General features: G+C 42.2%; 2 protein-coding genes across 9 annotated transcripts in view; both read right to left on the bottom strand.

Annotated features, from left to right (window-relative positions):
- Positions 1-5,707, bottom strand: part of LOC110511301 (protein spire homolog 1) — a 70,931-nt gene extending 65,224 nt beyond the window's left edge. For 4 of the 8 annotated variants that reach the window (XM_036970942.2, XM_036970965.2, XM_036970955.2 and 1 more), the window contains exon 1: positions 5,085-5,664. In XM_036970942.2, coding sequence (XP_036826837.2) covers positions 5,085-5,439 — 355 coding nt within the window. In that variant the 5' untranslated portion in view covers positions 5,440-5,664. Of the gene's footprint in view, positions 1-5,084 lie in introns of all 8 variants that reach the window. The other 4 variants (XM_036970948.2, XM_036970959.2, XM_036970969.2 and 1 more) reach the window with 2 other exon arrangements.
- Positions 5,708-6,182: 475 nt separating this feature from the next.
- LOC110511341 (V-type proton ATPase subunit C 1-A) lies at positions 6,183-15,004 on the bottom strand. The gene is made up of 13 exons (XM_021592297.3): positions 14,816-15,004; positions 14,232-14,420; positions 11,863-11,930; positions 10,376-10,461; positions 9,838-9,932; positions 9,497-9,588; positions 9,207-9,305; positions 9,044-9,112; positions 8,322-8,414; positions 8,148-8,241; positions 7,849-7,946; positions 7,557-7,683; positions 6,183-7,315 (listed from the first exon to the last, which is right to left on the bottom strand). The coding sequence occupies exons 2-13, from the start codon at positions 14,361-14,363 to the stop codon at positions 7,220-7,222; spliced, it is 1,149 nt and encodes a 382-aa protein (XP_021447972.1). The 5' UTR covers positions 14,364-14,420; positions 14,816-15,004; the 3' UTR covers positions 6,183-7,219.
- Between the last annotated feature and the right edge of the window lie 4,911 nt (positions 15,005-19,915).

The raw sequence follows: 19,915 nt of genomic DNA, 5'->3' as shown, positions 1-19,915 counted from the left end.
TGCTTCTATCTCTGCCAGTTAGTCTCTGTCACTGCCTCTGCCTCTACCTCTGCCAGTCAGTCTCTGTTACTGCCTCTGCCAGTCAGTCTCTGTTACTGCCTCTGCCAGTCAGTCATTGCCTCGGCCTCTACCTCTGCCAGTCAGTCTCTGTTACTGCCTCTGCCAGTCAGTCACTGCCTCGGCCCCTACCTCTGCCAGTCAGCCTCTGTTACTGCCTCTGACAGTCAGCCACTGCCTCGGCCCCTAACTCTTCCAGTCAGTCTCTGTTACTGCCTCTGCCAGTCAGTCACTGCCTCGGCCTCTACCTCTGCCAGTCGGTCTCTGTTACTGCCTCTGCCAGTCAGTCACTGCCTCGGCCTCTACCTCTGCCAGTCAGTCTCTGTTACTGCCTCTGCCAGTCAGTCACTGCCTCGGCCTCTACCTCTGCCAGTCAGTTTCTGTTACTGCCTCTGCTTCTACCTCTGCTTCTATCTCTGCCAGTTAGTCTCTGTCATTGCCTCTGCCTCTACCTCTGCCAGTCAGTCTCTGTTACTGCCTCTGCCAGTCAGTCTCTGTTACTGCCTCTGCCAGTCAGTCACTGCCTCGGCCTCTACCAGTCAGTCTCTGTTACTGCCTCTGCCAGTCAGTCTCTGTTACTGTCTCTGCCAGTCAGTCACTGCCTCGGCCTCTACCTCTGCCAGTCAGTCACTGGCCCTGTCTCTGCCTTTGCCTGCATACACACAGCTAAAATGAATCAATACATTTAATTCAAGAAGCCTCTGGGTTAGGCCTAAATGTTCCTCCAAGCCACCATGTCATTGTCATGAAATGTTTATTAACTTCAATAACGTGACCAAGCAGATTCTTTTTTGATGACCCTCTCCACATACACAATGACAAGCTCTATTGTAACATCCTGCAAAACAACATGTTCAAATCATTTGCTTGTGACTGCCCCATTCATTGATGAGAAAAAACAAGATGGAGGTCTAATATTTCAGGACGTCAACAGCCCAACAGAACTACTCACAACCATTGTCCTTGAATCAGTGACTAAACCAATGGTCCTTATTTTCAAATCCAATTTATTTTATAAAGCCCGTTTTACATCAGCAGTTGCCACAAAGTGCTATACAGATACCCAGACTAAAACCCCAAAGAGGAAGCAATGCAGATACAGAAAGAAGCAGTGGCTAGGAAAAACTCCCTAGAACGGCAGGAAACTAGGAAGAAACCTAGAGGAACCAGGCTTATTTTGACACTCAAAGTAAGACAAAACAACTTGCTTTTGTTACTGCCATGCTGGAAACAGACAACGGACAAATCCTGTTATTCTCACACAAACTGGCTTCATCAATGAGGGAAAGAAATCTGATACAGAGACCTGGAAGATGATCAAAACAAGGCCTCAGACACACAGAGAGAGGAGGAAATCACTTTCCCTTTCCACTGCGCAAGCACTCTCTCTCTCTCTCTCTCTCTCTCTCTCTCTCTCTCTCTCTCTCTCTCTCTCATCAGGGAGGTACGGCGAGACAATCTAAACAACAGCGAGGCCACAGTAAACATTATGATAAATGCAATCAATCATGAAACTGTGGGTCAGTGACAAATTGGTTGGAAGAAGGCTCTCTCTCAGTTTTTCTTTCTGCATGCCTGTCTGTCTGTCTCTGAACACAACTGGCATGGCTGATATGCCTTGGGGGAGACCCCTTGAACTTTAGCACAGTTAACCAGACATCAGAGTGCTCAGTCCTTATGAGAATACATCAAATATGGAAATCACGTAACAAATCAGCGTAGAAAGATATTATAATAAGGCACTAGAAAAAGAAAGGCGTCGCAAGAATAAAGTTAGCCTATCTACATTAACTCAACAGATGATTAGCTTTAGTCATATTAATGTAATAATCACAGATGAATAACGTGTAATAACACACATGATGATACCACATTTAATAACAGCATTGCCTGTAGAGTAGCCATCCTCAGACCAGTAGCAAACCATGCAAAACCTCCCATCCCCAATTACTATTACTGAGTTACTAACACACTGCCAGGCACGTCAAATAAAATACAGTACACCACATATTCCACCCTTGCTATGCACAGTCCGTTCATTAATGCCAAAAAGGTCCCGTGTGTCTCAGCTGGTAGAGGATGGTGCTATCAACGCCAGAGATGTGGGTTTTCATTCCCACCGGGGACCAGTAGGAAAAAGTAGGAAAATGTATGCACACACACATTAAGTCACTCTGGATAAGAGTGTCTGCTAAATGACTCAAATGTAAATGTAAAAAAGCTGATTAAGCATGGAGTACATTGAGTCCAAAGCCAATAAGCCATCAAATTGACTCAGCACACATTGACTCAAGGTGTGTAACTGAGTAAGAGCTAGGGTACAGCTTCCCTGTGACACCATGGGTAAATAAACAAAGACATATTGGGTGAAATAGAGTCTGTATCTGGGAATCTGATTACAGGATACTAGCGAGGAGGAAGACCGACAAGAACTCTCCACATGCAAGACAAGACACATTACTTGTAATTCCTAGTCACTTTTACAGGTAGCCTGATGACTCACAGTAAATTATTTTTTTGCTCTGTTGTTTGCTACATACTTTAGTCTGAGACTGTCATCATTGAAATTGTTTGTGGTGACGAGGGGCGTTGTACAAAACAAAGTCATCAGCGATTGGATCATCTTTAACCAATTACATTTTACATTTTAGTCATTTAGCAGACGCTCTTATCCAGAGCGACTTACAGGAGCAATTAGGGTTACGTGCCTTGCTCAAGGGCACGTGGGCAACCAGTCTTAACCGCTAAGCTACCCACTGCCCTATCAGACTATGAAAGCCAATGACAAATTTTTAAGCCACAGTTTTACCCATGTTTGTTCTGGCTTTGGCCCAACTCATTGGTTCTGGACCAATCAGACGGCCCCCGAATGTGTTTGCATTCGCATAACCTAACGTAGCAGGCGTAAAATGAACACCTGAAACTAGATCCCTTACATACTGAACTTGAGAGAAAAAGGGATAAAAACTGTCGGGAGGTTATTTTCTGCACTGTTCAACCAATCCAGTAAATGTGGAGGAGTTAAGATGATGTTGCCTTGTTAACGTCACAGCCTCTCTTTCCGTTTCCCCTGAAAACCGGAACTTCCTGTTGTTGGGTTCTCGACAGAGGCTAGGTGACGGGTCGGGACTCAGATCCAGACTCACTGCGGAGAAGAAACTAATGCCCGTGGGTGTGGCGTAGCGTTTGGCTGGAGCAAGGAGAATGGGTATTCAAGCAGTTTCAAAGGCACACCCAGACTACACACATTTTTGCTGTGTCATATCAGGTGTAACACAAGACAATGTCAACAGTTTAGCTAGGCCCCAGCTGTTAAGGCATAAGTCCATTGATGACTACAGTGATGATGATGATGATGATGATGATGATGATGATGATGATGATGATGATGATGATGATGTGGCTTGGGGCCATCATGCAGTCATACCATTGGTTGAGGGTCTTTCTCTCATTCTTCTATGCAGATCCTCTCAAGCTCTGTCAGGTTGGATGGAGAGCTGTCACGACGCCATTCCTACGTTGTCTTGGCTGTGTGCTTAGGGTCATTGTCGTGTTGGAAGGTGAACCTTCGCCCCAGTCTGAGGTCCTGTGCACTCTGGAGCAGGTTTTCATCAAGGATCTCTCTGTAATTTATTCCGTTCATCTTTCTCTCGATCCTGACTAGTCTCCCAGTCCCTGCCCCTAAAAAACATCCCCACAGTATGATGCTGCCACCATCATGCTTCACTGTAAGGGATGGTGCCAGGTTTCTTCCAGATGTGATGCTTGGCATTCAGGCCAAAGAGATCAATCTTGGTTTCATCAGACCAGACAATCTTGTTTCTCATGGTCTGAGAGTCCTTTAGGTGCCTTTTGGCAAACTCCAAGTGGGCTGTCATGTGCCTTTTACTGAGAAGTGGCTTCAGTCTGGCCACTCTGCCATAAAGGCCTGATTGAAGTGCTGCAGAGATGGTTGTCCTTCTGGAAGGTTCTCTCATCTTCACAGAGGAACGCTGGAGCCCTGTCAGAGTGACCATCGGGTTCTTGGTCACCTCCCTGACCAAGGCCCTTCTCCCCCTATTGCTCAGTTTGGCCAGGCAGCCAGCTCTAGAAAGAGTCTTGGTGGTTCCAAACTTCTTCCATTTAAGAATTATGGTTGGAAACTGTGTTCTTGGGTGGTCTTCAATGCTACATAAATTGGTTTGATACCCTTCCCCAGATCTGTGCCTCAACACAATCCTGTCTCGGGGCTCTAAGGACAATTCCTTCAACCTCATGGCTTGGTTTTTTTCTCTGACATGCACTGTCAACTGTGGGACCTTATATAGATAGGTGTGTGCCTTTCCAAATCATGTCAAATCAATTTAATTTACCACAGGTGGACTCCAATCAAGTTGTAGAAACATCTCAAGGACGATCAATGGAAACAGGATGATCCTGAGCTCAATTTCGAGTCTCATAGCAAATGGTCTGAATACTTATGTAAATAAGGTATTTCTGTTTTTCATTTGTAATACATTTGCAAACATTTCTAAAAACCTGTTTTCACTTTTTCATTATGGGGTATTATGTGTAGATTGATGAGGACATGTATTTATTTAATCAATTTTAAAATAAGGCTCTAACGTAACGAAATGTGGAAAAGGTGAAGGGGTCTGAATACTTTCCCGAATGCACTGTATGTCACTCCGGGCAGCAACAAATTGTGCCATGGAAATATGCTCTTGTTTTTTATCCCAGTAAGCTATTTCATGGAGTGTGGATGATGAACATGAACATGTGATGTGCGAAGGGGAAAAAACAACAACGTCTGAGCCAGCTCACTAAATGCAATAGCCCAACAATTGGAAAGCATGACATATGAATCTATCAGTCGGTATCCAGCTGCCTTGTTGACCTAGGTTCTACATTAATTCAACATTATTACATATTTTCTCATTCTAGGAATAGGTAATATTACCAATGTGTTGGCGAAATGAAAATAAAACTGCCAGAAAAAAATCATGAACGCATTGCAAACATCATCATTACATAATTATTGTACCTACCATCACAGCCTTCATATTGTAATTTGACAGCTCCGTCTTTCTGAATCCTCACATCCTGTGGTCCCTCAATTCTCTTCGCAGTATCCACCACTGATGCACCGGCAGCTGGGCCAGAATTCCTCCTATGTCCCTGCGCCAGGTTTACGCAGCATTGGTAACACACTGCCCAAGCCTGCTCTTCATTTATCGGTTGGCTGTAGAGCATTAAAATCTCCTCCAAAGACAGTTCACTTCCCCCTCTTTCCTCCATTCCGTCCATTTTTGCCATCCCGGGATACAGCGTCGCATCTCGCTGGACCGCAGCAGGGCCGATCAGCTCTCCGTTCTCCTCGTCCGCATCTCGCCGCTTGGCCATCCTTTCATTCTATCGACCGAGAAAGGCCGGGGTTGACACGAATAAACCGGGAGCCGCAGATAAACAAACGATCCGGGCAGCCTGAAGACATCGGGAGATGCGGTTCCCTCTCCCTCGCAACAGCAGCACCACCACCGACAGTGATTATTATTTCCCCCTCCTTGCAGTGTTTTCGTATGGGTACCAGTCATATGACGGATTGTTTGCATGGTCTGAACGCCTGTCAGGTTTCGGCGACTTCAGAGGAATGCATACATAGGTGACATGCGCAGCTAGAGGACTTTATTTCCCACTTTCCCTGTTATTTTGTGCCATCTGCTGTCCAATTTGATAGACCACAGCGTGTATGTGACTACATCTAGGCAATGTGTAGGCTACTCTGGCAATGATGTTATGCTCTCAAACAAATACTATTTCTCAATGATGGATTTGGGAGCACATTTCTATTCATATTGAATTCCTCATATTGTTTGAAGGCAGGGATTTCTTAAGGGTTATGTACATTCCTACATCTCTATGGAGGAACTTCCTCTAACTACCCTTCCCTTAGTTCTGCAGAGGCCAAGCATGACTCACTCTCTTTCTCTCACACAACTGTAAACTTGGACGATTCCTGCAGGGCCTGGCCATTCATTGTAATATGTTGTCAATATGTAATGTTTACAACCTTACCTACCGATATAGCCTACCAAGACAGACAAACGCTAACCCCCAATCACAGACAAAACAGACCATTTTCTTCATATTGACTGTTTTATCTATTCATAGCATACATAATGCTTACACACATATATATATATATATATCTCTTTTAACATCAAATATACACAACATGAGATAACACACAAATATAGCATCTTTGTAACACTATTTGTTGCCAAGGTGAACCAATACCTCATGAACATGTACCAGATATGCTTAGATGTGCAGGTAAAATAACAAATTGGTCACTTACACAAGTATCTATGAATAGTGCCACTCAAAGATGTAGCTATCAATATGCACAACACAGACGTGGAATGATTGAAAATACATAAACTACCCGAAATAAATATCTAGAGATCTTATTCGTTTCAGCACATAAAGGCCCAATGCAGCCGGTTTATTGCAACATCAAATCCTTTCTGGGTAACAATTAAATACGGTGAGTTTTTTCAATTAAAATGTTCAAAAAGTAACAAAAGAAATAGCGTTTTAGCAAGAGCAATTTCTCAAGCAAGAATATGACTAGGACTGTTTTGGATTGGGGATGGAAAAACTAAAAACTAGCTGTTATTGGCAGAGAGGTTTGGAACACTCTCATATTGGTTTATTCATTAATTTGTCACCAGTCACACCAAAACAGGCTAAAATGGCCTTATTCCAACCTCAGTGTGGAAATATATATAAAACACAGGAAAATCAAACACAGAAAAATCAGTTTTGACTGCACTGGGCCTTTAAATACAGTGTACTTTGATTATGCTGTTTTACAAGAAATATGTAAACAAAACCAACAAAATAAACATCAAGCCATTGTTTGTCCTCAGTTTGTACAGATGGAGGGGGTCACTAAGTGCTTTAAACCACAAGGAATGAGCATGCACATCTGAGGAGAGCAAGGATAAACAGCATCACCCAGACATGAGGAGAGCAAAGGAGAGGACGATTAGAGAGGAGAGGAAATAGCAGAGCAGAGAACGGAGAAAAGAGCAAGACTGGGAGAAAGATTTACAGGAAAACACAAGTTAGTGGGTACTCAGCATAAAGACAGAACAGAGGGGTCAGGTACAGTGAAAATCTATTTAAAGTCCAGCAGGTTGCAGTCTATCTTGTAGTAAACATAAGGGTAGTACTCCTGCTGGCTCAGGTTCAGACCAGGGATATCCATGGCAGACTACAAGGGAATAAAGAAACAGAAACCATTAGCTTTCGTGGTAAAGAACATTAACACAACAGGGATAATGTGGTTGTTTAACAGGTCTGCTGAACCAGACCATATCAAATCTCATTTAGCTAATGTGCCAGAATTTATAATATACAACATGTGTTTGGCATCGCAATGCCCCATTACTACAAAGATAGAACAAGTATTCATCTGGACACAACGGGTATATATATCACGTCTAATTACTCACATCGATGACAGCTGCAGCGCTGCTGTCCAGGTGTTTGTATAGGTCATTGAGAACCTCCCTCAGTTTCTTCATGTTCTTCTTGTTGGGCTGGAGTAGCATGGCCTGGAAGTTCACAGGCAGCCCATATCTGTGGGAGCATGGACAGAGCAGTTAAATCACTAACAGCAGGCACAGCACGCAGTCAGTTAGATATTTTATTTGCATTCAGGTTGACTTCTTGTCACAAGCATCTTGTCATTCACTACAAACATCTAACAATTGGACGACTGTTAGTACAGTGTGATCGTCATACCTTAAGACAGACTCCACAAAGACCCTCAGAGCCTTGATGTGAATCCATGCGATGAAGGCCTCACTGAAGTTCACTTTCAGCCATCGCACCAGTGGCCCCTGACAGAGGGAAAATAAGGCTTAGGGTTAGAGGCTCCATCCACCCCACTGTCCAATAGTTTCACCCACCCAACCCATCCCAGAATGGTTGCAGGGATGTCCGAACACGAAGTGTACTTGCAATGAAACATTTATTTACAGTGCAACGTTTCAGTCACATATACCTTGGTCAGGCATCATATTCCCAGTCATATGACTTACAAACTGCTTCTTCTTGTCTGTGGAGAGACGTGTCATCTCCTCTTTGTCCGCATTCATCTCCTGCTCGTTGTACTGGAAGTCCCTGACTGTGTACCTGATAGAAACAGCAAGATAATTACATATGGAGAAGAGTGTGTGTGTGTGTGTGTGTGTGTGTGTGTGTGTGTGTCTTACTTGTTCTCTCTGGCCTTGTGTCTGAAGTCATCAATGGCCTTCCTGAATAGGGTGACGCTGAACAGACCACTGTCATGGTCCTCAAACAGCAGGCTGTAATAACGGGACAAACAGAACAGTCAGACAGGCATGATGGACTCACAATGAAATCACTTCATGAGCAGAAAATAGTAAGATATGGATTGAAGAGACAATGTGCTGAAGTAGTTATTTAATTTTATTTTTTTTAAATAAAAAAAAAAAATGTTTTTTTTCTCCCCATTTTCGTGGTATCCAATTGTTAATTGTCTCATCGCTACAACTCCCGTATGGGCTCGGGAGAGACGAAGGTTGAAAGTCATGCGTCCTCTGATACACAACCCAACCAAGCCGCACTGCTTTTTAACACAGCGCGCATCCAACCTGGAATGTGTCGCACCAATGGTCGCACCAATGGTTAGCGCGCACACTGCACCCGGCCCGCCACATGAATCAATGGTGCGCGATGAGACAAGGATATCCCTAACGGCCAAACCCTCCCTAACCCGAACAACGCTAGGCCAATTGTGCGTCGCCCCACGGACCTCCCGGTCGCGGCCGGTTACGACAGAGCCTGGGCGCGAACCCAGAGTCTCTGGTAGCACAGCTGGCGCTGCAGTACAGCGCCCTTAACCACTGCTCCACCCGGGAGTAGCTATTTTAATATGCATTCACCATGGGCTCTGAATCTCCAATATACTTACTTAGTGGATCGGGGTACCACCATTTCAGACAACGTTTCATAAGTCTTCTGCCAGTCAGCATAACTCGTCCTAGAAGGATCCAGAATTGTTAGACAGCAAACAGGTGTTATAAAAAAAAGTTTCAATACGACACTGTTGTAAACTGGGAAAAAGTTGTACTTACTTTGGTACAACCACCAGCATAGTGATCAGATACTCAGAGTCAATCACAAAGTCCTCCTTCTTGACAATGTCAGCCAGACTCCTGGTCAGCAGGCTCCCCCTACAGACACAACATGGTATTGCACGATATATTAATGATAATGTAAACCATGTTGAAAGAAACAATTGAACAAAGCAAATATGCACTGGAAGACCTTTCCTCAACTGGTTCAAATATAATTCTCACTGAAGGCATAGATTACAAGCAGTGGAAAATATAGTCACGTCTTCGAGCAAAAAAACTTGACTCACGCGTTCTTCCTCTCCAGATTCTGCAGGTTCCCTTTCAGGTTGTTGTAGGCAGAGGCTCTGGCCTTCAGGTCGTTGTCAATCTGGCTTACTTGCTGTAGAGAGGAAGAGGTCAAGTACTCAGAATATGACCCACGTAAAAACTGTGCACAGTGTTTAACAACAGATTTACTCAAGAGGTAGTAAAAATACAGTTGATTGATACCATTGAAATATAATTTACTTGTTGATATTTCTAAACCTTCATACGCTATCAAAATCATGACTACATGACAGTTATAAAAAAGGGGTCTCCGTCTAGCTAATTATCAAGAGAATCAGATGAGGGTAGGAGAAAGACTTGCCTTGGATATGATATCAGAGATGTTCTTCAGTGACTGCTTGATGGGGTACTTGGCCATGTCCCACTGAAACCGTGTGATGTAGGTCACCAGATCCACTAGAGGGAATCAAGGCATTGTTATTGAGGAAAGGACTTGTTAGAATGACGTTTTTACATTATGATGCATGGCTTTATGGGTAATTGCAAGATACTCTAATCAACCATTTCTAAATGTGCTGGTATTTCTTTAGTATTTCGTATTAACAGGTTAAAAGGATAATTCCTTAGTCAATCAATGTGCACAGGAGAGGCAGAAGCACACTTCCTGGACTCATTTGTATGTGGTGACAACTAACTAGCTAATCTCCAATGTCCCCCATTGTTTTCATATGAGTAACTTGTACGTGATGATAATGATAGAAATAGAATGATACACTTGAATGGGAATGGCTGTTCTAGTAATTCAATTAACTGCCTCCATTGTTTTGATACCAGTATCTTGTATGTGATAACTACCTGTGTTGTTTCCATATGAGTAACTTGTATGTGATGATAAGTACCTCCGTTGGCCAGCAGGTTCTCCTGGACTTTGTCTCGGCTGTCCTCTAACACATCAGCCATGTACTGAGACACCTTCTTCACCACACTGTAAACAGCCAGGAAACATTCACACAGTCAGGCTGCAGTCAGCAAGCCCTCACATCAAAAGGGGATTATAAACCTGGTGGTTCGAGCCCTGAATGCTGATTGGATGACAGCCATGGTATATCAGACCGTATACCACGGGTATGACAAAACAGTTATTTTTACTGCTCTAATTACATTGGTAAACAATTTATAATAGCAACAAGACACCTCGGGGGTTTGTGATATATGGCCAATATACCATGGCTAACGGCTATATCCAGGCATTCAGCGTTGTGTCGTGATTAAGAACAGCCCTTAGCCGTGGTATATTGTCTATATACCACACCTCCTCGGGCCTTATTGCTTAAATATACCATGCATTCATATAGCACTCTGCTCAAAACATCAAAGTCTAATCAGACTGTTCATTGGTCAGGGTATGAGTGTTTATCTATCTATATATAATCTACAGCACCAGACTAACAACTGTTCACATTATACAGTATATTGATGAAAGACCTTTTAAATAGAAAATGGACCTGTAGGCTTACTAAGGATCATTGGTTATCAACCAATTCTTGATAACCAATTAATCAGTTGATTAACTGATAATTGACTAATAATTAACAGATAATTTACAATCCGTTTCTGTTTTTCACTAATTTTTTTTAGCACTGTAGTTGCCTTCCCTGAACCGAAATGATGTGGATAATACTTGATATGATTACATTCCAATGGATGTGCGATCAGTGAACGATGGAGAAAAACTCAATTCTATGCAATGACAGAATGCTCGATGTCAATAAGACTCCGGCTTGTTTGTCTAGACAGCTGACACCTAAAAACGCTGTCAGATTAAGAGAATCCCAAATCAGTCTGTAAAGGTGTTACTTCGGCTTTCTCATCTTCAAATGTCCAACAGACCAGTTCCAGAACAAGGCTGATATTGCCCTCTGAGAGGTAACTGGGTTTCTACCGTTGCCATTCTTTGAGAGTCTGTGTCTACAGAGGAAGCAGGGCTTGTTTAGTATGTGTGAATTTTTGGACGTCAAGGTTTTCCAAGGATTATAAATAACTTCAAACCAACAGTAGCACACAAGTCATGAGCGATAAATATGACTGAGTAAAGAGATGCCGGTGTGTCACCAAACTGTAAATCGCTAACTTTAGTCTCTGGGCCTGCTAGCCTCACGTTGGTGTGAAATTCCTTATTGTAGCAAAGCTAGGGCCACGGAGGGATTACAGAATTGACTGGACACCGAAGACATCACAGGCACTTTAACAAAAATAATATGTCTATCACAACACATTCACAATGGACAAGCTGTATACATAGTAATGAATGTGATATTTTGTACGGTAAATCCTAAAGTGATACTTAATGTTCAAAGGGGAAATTGCAGTGTAGTAAAAAACATACCCTTCGATAAAGGAGTCCAGTTTGGCCAGGTCATCTGACAGCCCAACTAACACATCTAGTGTCCCCACCTGTTAATGTAAAAAGGAAAAAAGGCCAAATGTGTCAAAGCTTTAATTCAAACAGTATTTCCCCTTCCATCATATACCCAGGGTGAGCCCATTTTATAGATGGGGTGAGCCCATTTTATAGATGGGGTGAGCCCATTTTATAGATGGGGTGAGCCCATTTTATAGATGGGGTGAGCCCATCGGTTCATTGGCTTAATACCAGAGGCCTAAATGTTGCTTTGAGGGCCTTTGATCAAACTAGGGCCAACTCAAACTAGGGCAAAGAGTGGATGAGAGTCCTGAGGTCAGGGGGTCTGGTTGTGCTGCCTGCCTGTGTTGTTTTCTCAGTGACATCTGAGAGTCAGTCACCCAGAAGTGACATTCAGGGGCCTGTGTGCTTTGGATGGCGGTACTTTTGTTGGGACCCCTTCATGTATTGCAAAATCATTTGCGAGTAAACTATGGCAATGTTTCGTGGAAGCCTTGTTCCACGTAGGAATGTAGAGGGGCTAGTAAGTATAATGAACAAAAATATTAACACAACATGCAACAATTTCAAAGATTTTACTGAGTTACAGTTCATATAAGAAAATCAGTCAACTGAAATAAATAAATAAAAATCTAATCTATGGATTTCACATGACAGGGCAGGGGCGCAGCCATGGGTTCCTAACGGGCTGCCCCCAGGTGGTAAGGGTAGGTACCAACACATCCGCCACGCTGATCCTCAACACGGGGGCCCCTCAGGGGTGTGTTCTCAGTCCCGTCCTGTACTCCCTGTTCACTCATGACTGCACAGCCAGGCATGACTCCAACACCATCATTAAGTTTGCTGATGACAACAGTGGTAGGCCTGATCACCGACAACAATGAGACAGCCTATTGGGAGGAGGTCATAGAACTGACAGTGTGGTGCAAGGACAACAACCTCTCCCTCAACGTGATCAAGACAAAGGTGATGATTGTGGACTACAGGAAAAAAAAGACCAAGCACGCCCCCATTCTCAACGACGGGGCTGTAGTGGAGCAGGTTGAAGGCTTCAAGTTCCTTGGCGTCCACATCACCAACAAACTAACATGGTCCAAGCACACCAAGACAGTCGTGAAGAGGGCACAACAAAACCTATTCCCCATCAGGAGACTGAAAAGATTGGGCATGGGTCCTCAGATCCTCAAAAGATTCTACAGCTGCACCATCAAGAGCATCTGACTGGTTGCATCACTGCCTGGTATGGCAACTGCTCTGCCTTTGACCGCAAGGAACTACAGAGGGTAGTGCGAACTGCCCAGTACATCACCAGGGCCAACCTTCCTGCCATCCAGGACCTCTATACCAGGCGGTGTCAGAGGAAGGCCCAAAAAATTGTCAAAGACTCCAGCCACACTAGTTATAGACTGTTCTCTCTGCTACCGCACAACATGCGGTACCAGTGCACCAAGTCTAGGTCCAAGAGAATTCTAAACAGCTTCTACCCCCAAGCCATAAGGCTCCTGAACAGTTAATCAAATGGCCACTCATACTATTTGCATTGCCACCCCCCCTTCTATGCTGCTGCTACTCTCTGTTATTATTTATGTATAGTCACTTTAATAACTCTACCTATATATTACCTCGACACTGGTGCCCCCGCACATTGACTCTGTACCGGTACCCCTTGTATATAGCCCCACTATTGTTATTTACTGCTGCTCTTTAATTATTTGTTATTCTTATCTCTTACTTAAAAATTATATGCCACACCTGTCAGGTGGATGGATTATCTATGCCAGGTCGCAGTTGTAAATGAGAACGTGTTCCCAACTAGCCTACCTGGTTAAATAAAAGTGAAATGAATAAAAAATCTTGGCAAAGGAGAAATTTTCACTAACAGGGATTTGAGAAATAAGCTTTTTTGCATATGGAACATTTCTGGGATCTTTTATTTCAGCTCATGAAACATGGGACCAACACTTTACATGTTGCATTCATATTTTTGTTCAGTATAAGTTAGTTGGGCGATATGGCCATTTTCATTCAATAATTTTCTAATTTTTGATGGTATGTCGGTTTTTGAGTAGTGCATGACCGCAGGATGGCAACAAGTGAATTCTAAGTGTTATTATTGGGCTTTCTCCATTGTGATTATTTTATACTCAACCAAACTCGGAGAAAACTGGTAACTTGTTATTTATTTAGCACTGTCAACATATTGTTATAGATGGTACTGTAAAAATCCATACCGGTATGTGGCTCTGTGCCTGTATTCAAAATACATTGCTCAGCCCTACAAGTTAGTATGGTAATGTAGTAGCTACTATCTATGGCTACTACTGCAGGCTAACCTTGAGGTCTGGGATGTTGAACTTGTTGTTGGTGGACAGGTTGTTGTTGCGCGTGGTGGCCACCATCATCTGGTCCCATGTCTGCTGGCAGGTCTTCTCTCCAGGAGCTGAGATCAACCAGAACTCTGTCATGGTTACAGCTATACACTGATGACTACAGGCTCAAAACGAAATGCACAGAGATGGGTGCTGTAAGACAAGAAAAAATGTACTTGTTCAACAGGACTTAATTTGTAGTACGGTGTTATCAATCGCAACGTTATTCTCTATTTCATGTTGATACATCAGTTGATAAATGATAGCAGACAACATTGACTGCTATTTAATCAATATGTCTTCCCAAACCTGTCTTATCTACGTGCTGCTGATATCTGGTTAGCTAGCATGCAAGAGAAAGGATATTTGTCTTCTATTGCTTTACATCAAAAGTTGCTAACGTTAGCTAAACCTCACTAACGTTACTGCAAGTGACATTCTCAGTTGATTGAAACATGACCCATAGCTAGCTAGCTGGTATCACATGATATCGAGGAGATTTACAGTAAAAAAAATAAAAAAATAAATACAGTTTTCCCATTTCTTACCTGAGATCTAATGACAAAACTATTCGAACACTAATCAATTCCTATGGTTTAATATTCATAATTGCCAATCAAATCCTAATCCTAGAGGTCTTTCCAGCAGCATCACATTCAAGTCAGCTGATCAGATGAGGAACAGAGAGGCCTCTCGTGGGGGAGGGGAACTTTTTGGCGTCACGTCGTTGGTCAGACGACCTCAGCTGGTTTGGAGGAGGTACTACAGCATGGACATTTCAAAACAGAGTAGAATTTATGTTTTTACACAATTACTTTTTAAAAGTATCAGGGTTGGGGTCAGTTGATCCATTTCAATTTAGAAGTGCTATTTATTTACAATGAGTAATTTTAACCATTGAATTGGAATTCCATGATTCCCTCAAGAATGTACTGTACTTCTTGTGGGGCTGCAGGCTGGAGAGGGAGAGAGAGGGAAGGTTAGAGAGGAAGAGGGAAGGGGAGAGAGGGAGAGGGAAGGGGAGATGGGACACAGACAATCTCAAATGTCCAGTCAGCTGTAATTTGGGGTGTAGACGTTCTCAATTTGGACAGGAGTCCAGCCGTTTCCTGACTCTGGGTGTCTCCCTGCTCAGAATTCAAGGAAAACCGTACAAAGGGATATGTTTATAGTTCAGTAGGTCTGGGGTGCATTGTTTGGGATACAATGCCTGGTCTGGCTGGAGCCAGCCGACCAGCCAACCCCTCAGATCAAACAACAGGCCAGGGACCAGGGTGGGCTGCCCACTGTTGGCCACAGGCCAGTCTACAGGGACATGTCTGGGCACGTGCACTGTAATCACTGTCTCATTTGGTCTACAGACACACAGACTGGGTCTGGGTCATTGAGTGGGGATGATGATGTGAGGAGAGGTATTGAGTGTTTCCTCAACAAAAACTGCCTCTAATACAAGTTAGTCATACAGTGTGAGATTTCTGAAAAGCCTATGGATGAAGGTCATTGCTGTAACTTTGTGTATTTCAAAGATGGATGTCAACCTTCTCTAACATTCCCATCTCAGTTACATGGTTTAATACATCCAAAGCATTACACAAAAATAGAGCACCAGGTTTATTGTTGAGTCCTACCAACAGAAACATGTGTCACATGCTCCCTCTAGTTCTAATGCTTTGTATACCGTGCTTAACTTTACATATCACATGTTTGAACTTTTACATGTTAATTTGAGTGACCATGACACTGACAATACGTCTTACTACAAAAACATGACATGATTAAACTGTAAATTACAAAAAAATATACAACTACACATTCCTTCTACTGTGTACAAACTTTCAAGATCCATATAGTGTCCTCAGTATTGTTCACTGTATTCAGGTTAGTTCTATTTTCCCAGCTAGTTATTCTGAGCCTTCTGAGGGACGTTACAGTAAATCTGATCTAGTATGTCTGAATTATTATGGACTGCCTAGGGCAGAAAGGGGGAGGAAGGTTTTAAAGAGGGAAATTGTGTGAGATAAGCATTATTTTGTATTATTGTTTCAGTGGGAGATTGGATCTATGTGTCAACCTCTCTGATACTAGTGTTACAATGCCAACATGTCCAAGGCTCGAGTCCAGAATCAGACTCATTGACTTCAGGAAAATGTTAGAGACTTGAGAAGAGAGGGATACCGGAGTGCTTTTACAGGTTCCTTTTGAATGTGTGTATTCAGAGTTCAGAGTAACCTGTAAAACACGTTTTATATATAGAATGAAATAGAATAGAATATTGGTATTTTATAGTAAATTAGCGGAATGTAGTAACTTTTATTTACTGTGGTCAAATTCTCTGACTGGATTTACACAGTTTGTATTTGACCCTGCTCAAAATTCAGCTTAGAGAAAAGGTCTGTGTAGAGGTAGTTTTACTTATCACCATTCTTTGGCAAATGCGTAAGGCTGAAACACCATGGTGTAACTCACAGCATTAGAAACAAGTACTAGATCAAGACCCATTGTATAATGCAGAGACTGATGATTGACTGTATTAATTTAGATGTAGCCATTTCAACCTCCCCATACCTCTTCTACACAACAAAGAGTGGAGGGATTCACTTCACCTACCAAAGGACATGTGCTTAGACAACCACTGTGATGCCAGTTATTCAATGAAGAATTGAGTTTTCCACCACGTTCACTAGTCTTGTGACATTGTGCTTTGTTGCAGTGTAACATAACACTATCTAAGAACTGTGAGGAATACTTTAATTTGTCCTCAAATGTAACTATTATATTTTTGTTGGAGGTGTAGTGATTTGTAAAGGCAAATAGGATGGATACTAATTACACAAATAGGTTTCCCTTTTATAGGAACAATAATAATAACATACATTGCTTATTGATTATTTTAAGTTCCACTATGATTTATTACCACAATATACATCCATAGAGTCCATAGAGTATACATCCATAGAGTCCTCTGATAAAAGAACATGGAGCTTTCATTGTGTGTAAAATATGTGGTGTTTGCTCATGCAACAGTAATTGTGTTCAAATCATCTGGCTGTTTGTCATACTAAATAACTCTGTGTGTATAATGTAGGCTTCAGTGGGGTGATATTTTGATGTAATCTGGCCCTGTTTGCAAATGAGAATTCCAGTTGCACAATGCACGCCACTGGAGTGTTTTCACTCACTGTGGGCGGTACACACTACGACAGCAAGTGTGCTCAGTGTCCCAGGCTATTATGATCACAACAATGAAATGAAACATGATGTTTTTCTGGAAGCCACTTTAGATGCTACGTGTGATTATGATTAGACTCAATGCATACCCTAATCTACAGTCTTGGAGAACAGACACAAAGCTCGGAACAGATTCTTTTGTGTTGTGGTCCATAGGATAAACTTTCACTTTCAAGGCTTGACAATTGGCCAAGAAACTTGTGTTTGAGCAAAACAAACACAACCATTGTGTATTTTTCCCTTACCAATACACATAGCTCATCTGACATTATGAGTTCACACTCCTCTAACCACCGTCTATCTAAGATAAACAGGCCACATGTGTGGGTTTGGACTTTGCACATAAGCTATGTACCGGTGACTATTCATAGGAGCTAAGTGCATATCCTAAGCTTACTCCATCCATCATTATATAATAAGGAATTTAAATCATATTTGGTCCTTTGCAGGCTAAATGCAAAGTGATCAGGGCCAATTGAGGATCATATGGGACCAATAATATTCGTATCATAATTGTTCTTAGCTATAAAAAAAAAATGATGTACAGTGCCTTGCGAAAGTATTCGGCCCCCTTGAACTTTGTGGGCTTTTGCCACATTTTAGGCTTCAAACATAAAGATATAAAACTGTATTTTTTTGTGAAGAATCAACAACAAGTGGGACACAATCATGAAGTGGAACAACATTTATTGGATATTTCAAACTTTTTTAACAAATCAAAAACTGAAAAATTGGGCGTGCAAAATTATTCAGCCCCCTTAAGTTAATACTTTGTAGCGCCACTTTTTGCTGAGATTACAGCTGTAAGTCGCTTGGGGTATGTCTCTATCAGTTTTGCACATCGAGAGACTGAAATTTTTTCCCATTCCTCCTTGCAAAACAGCTCGAGCTCAGTGAGGTTGGATGGAGAGCATTTGTGAACAGCAGTTTTCAGTTCTTTCCACAGATTCTCGATTGGATTCAGGTCTGGACTTTGACTTGGCCATTCTAACACCTGGATATGTTTATTTTCGAACCATTCCATTGTAGATTTTGCTTTATGTTTTGGATCATTGTCTTGTTGGAAGACAAATCTCCATCCCAGTCTCAGGTCTTTTGCAGACTCCATCAGGTTTTCTTCCAGAATGGTCCTGTATTGGCTCCATCCATCTTCCCATCAATTTTAACCATCTTCCCTGTCCCTGCTGAAGAAAAGCAGGCCCAAACCATGATGCTGCCACCACCATGTTTGACAGTGGGGATGGTGTGTTGCTTTTACGCCAAACATAACGTTTTGCATTGTTGCCAAAAAGTTCCATTTTGGTTTCATCTGACCAGAGCACCTTCTTCCACGTTTGGTGTGTCTCCCATGTGGCTTGGAGCAAACTTTAACCGACACTTTTTATGGATATCTTTAAGAAATGGCTTTCTTCTTGCCACTCTTCCATAAAGGCCAGATTTGTGCAATATACGACTGATTGTTGTCCTATGGACAGAGTCTCCCACCTCAGCTGTAGATCTCTGCAGTTCATCCAGAGTGATCATGGGCCTCTTAATTTTGAATAATTTTGCACGCCCAATTTTTCAGTTTTTGATTTGTTAAAAAAGTTTGAAATATCCAATAAATGTCGTTCCACTTCATGATTGTGTCCCACTTGTTGTTGATTCTTCACAAAAAAATACAGTTTTATATCTTTATGTTTGAAGCCTGAAATGTGGCAAAAGGTCGCAAAGTTCAAGGGGGCCGAATACTTTCGCAAGGCACTGTACATTATTACAGTTTGAATTGCAATTTAATGTTTGAATTGTAATGCATAAACAGGCACAGTTATCCATATATTTCATTTCAACATTCATTGCCCCCCCCCCTCCCCCCATGCCTCCAAAGAAACATCTGTGGACATCTACTGTGTAGATGAAAATGGACATTGTCCACAAAACAAGACAGCTGATATGGATTCCTGTAAGACAGTTGTATGAAAATAAGAAAGGGTACAGTAGCCTGTTTTTATATTTTCTAAATATAATATTAAAAAACAGTTCCCAGAGTATACAATTTCATGAAGTGCTATTTTGATTCTCACATGCATTTAGGCTATCAACTGATAAACACCACTTGTGAAACCCGGTATGTGTGGTATGCTGGTGGTGTGTCTAAGCCTTAGGAGCCATGACTAACGTCTAAAGGTGATCATAGCCCATACCACAATGTAAACGCATTCAATCTCTGTAGCAGAGAGCAGCATAGGTTTGTGGCTGCAGGAGACACACGTTTCAGGATAGTCTGGCTGGCTGTTCAGACAGACCCCTGAGGACTACACTAACGAATTACACTAGTAATCCATTGTCAGTAAAAAAAAAAGTTTTAAAAACATCACAACAAAATGTGATATTACCTACTTAACCAAGTTATCATTGATACAATAGTCTACGGGGAATAA

The sequence above is a fragment of the Oncorhynchus mykiss genome, chromosome 3 (assembly GCF_057628025.1).
Source record: "Oncorhynchus mykiss isolate SJ-2025 chromosome 3, ASM5762802v1, whole genome shotgun sequence".
In the NCBI taxonomy this organism is placed as follows: domain Eukaryota; kingdom Metazoa; phylum Chordata; class Actinopteri; order Salmoniformes; family Salmonidae; genus Oncorhynchus; species Oncorhynchus mykiss.
Note: the sequence above shows the minus strand (reverse complement) of the source record. Positions and strands in the feature narration are given on the sequence as shown.

Excerpts from the sequence above, each read along its gene's own strand:
- LOC110511341 (XM_021592297.3), bottom strand. The coding sequence starts at position 14,363 with ATGACAGAGTTCTGGTTGATCTCAGCTCCTGGAGAGAAGACCTGCCAG. Across the intron at positions 9,589-9,837 it reads TCTCTGATATCATATCCAAG|CAAGTAAGCCAGATTGACAA; the intron begins GCAAGTCTTTCT and ends TCCTCTCTACAG. Across the intron at positions 8,242-8,321 it reads CACAAGGCCAGAGAGAACAA|GTACACAGTCAGGGACTTCC; the intron begins GTAAGACACACA and ends TGTTTCTATCAG.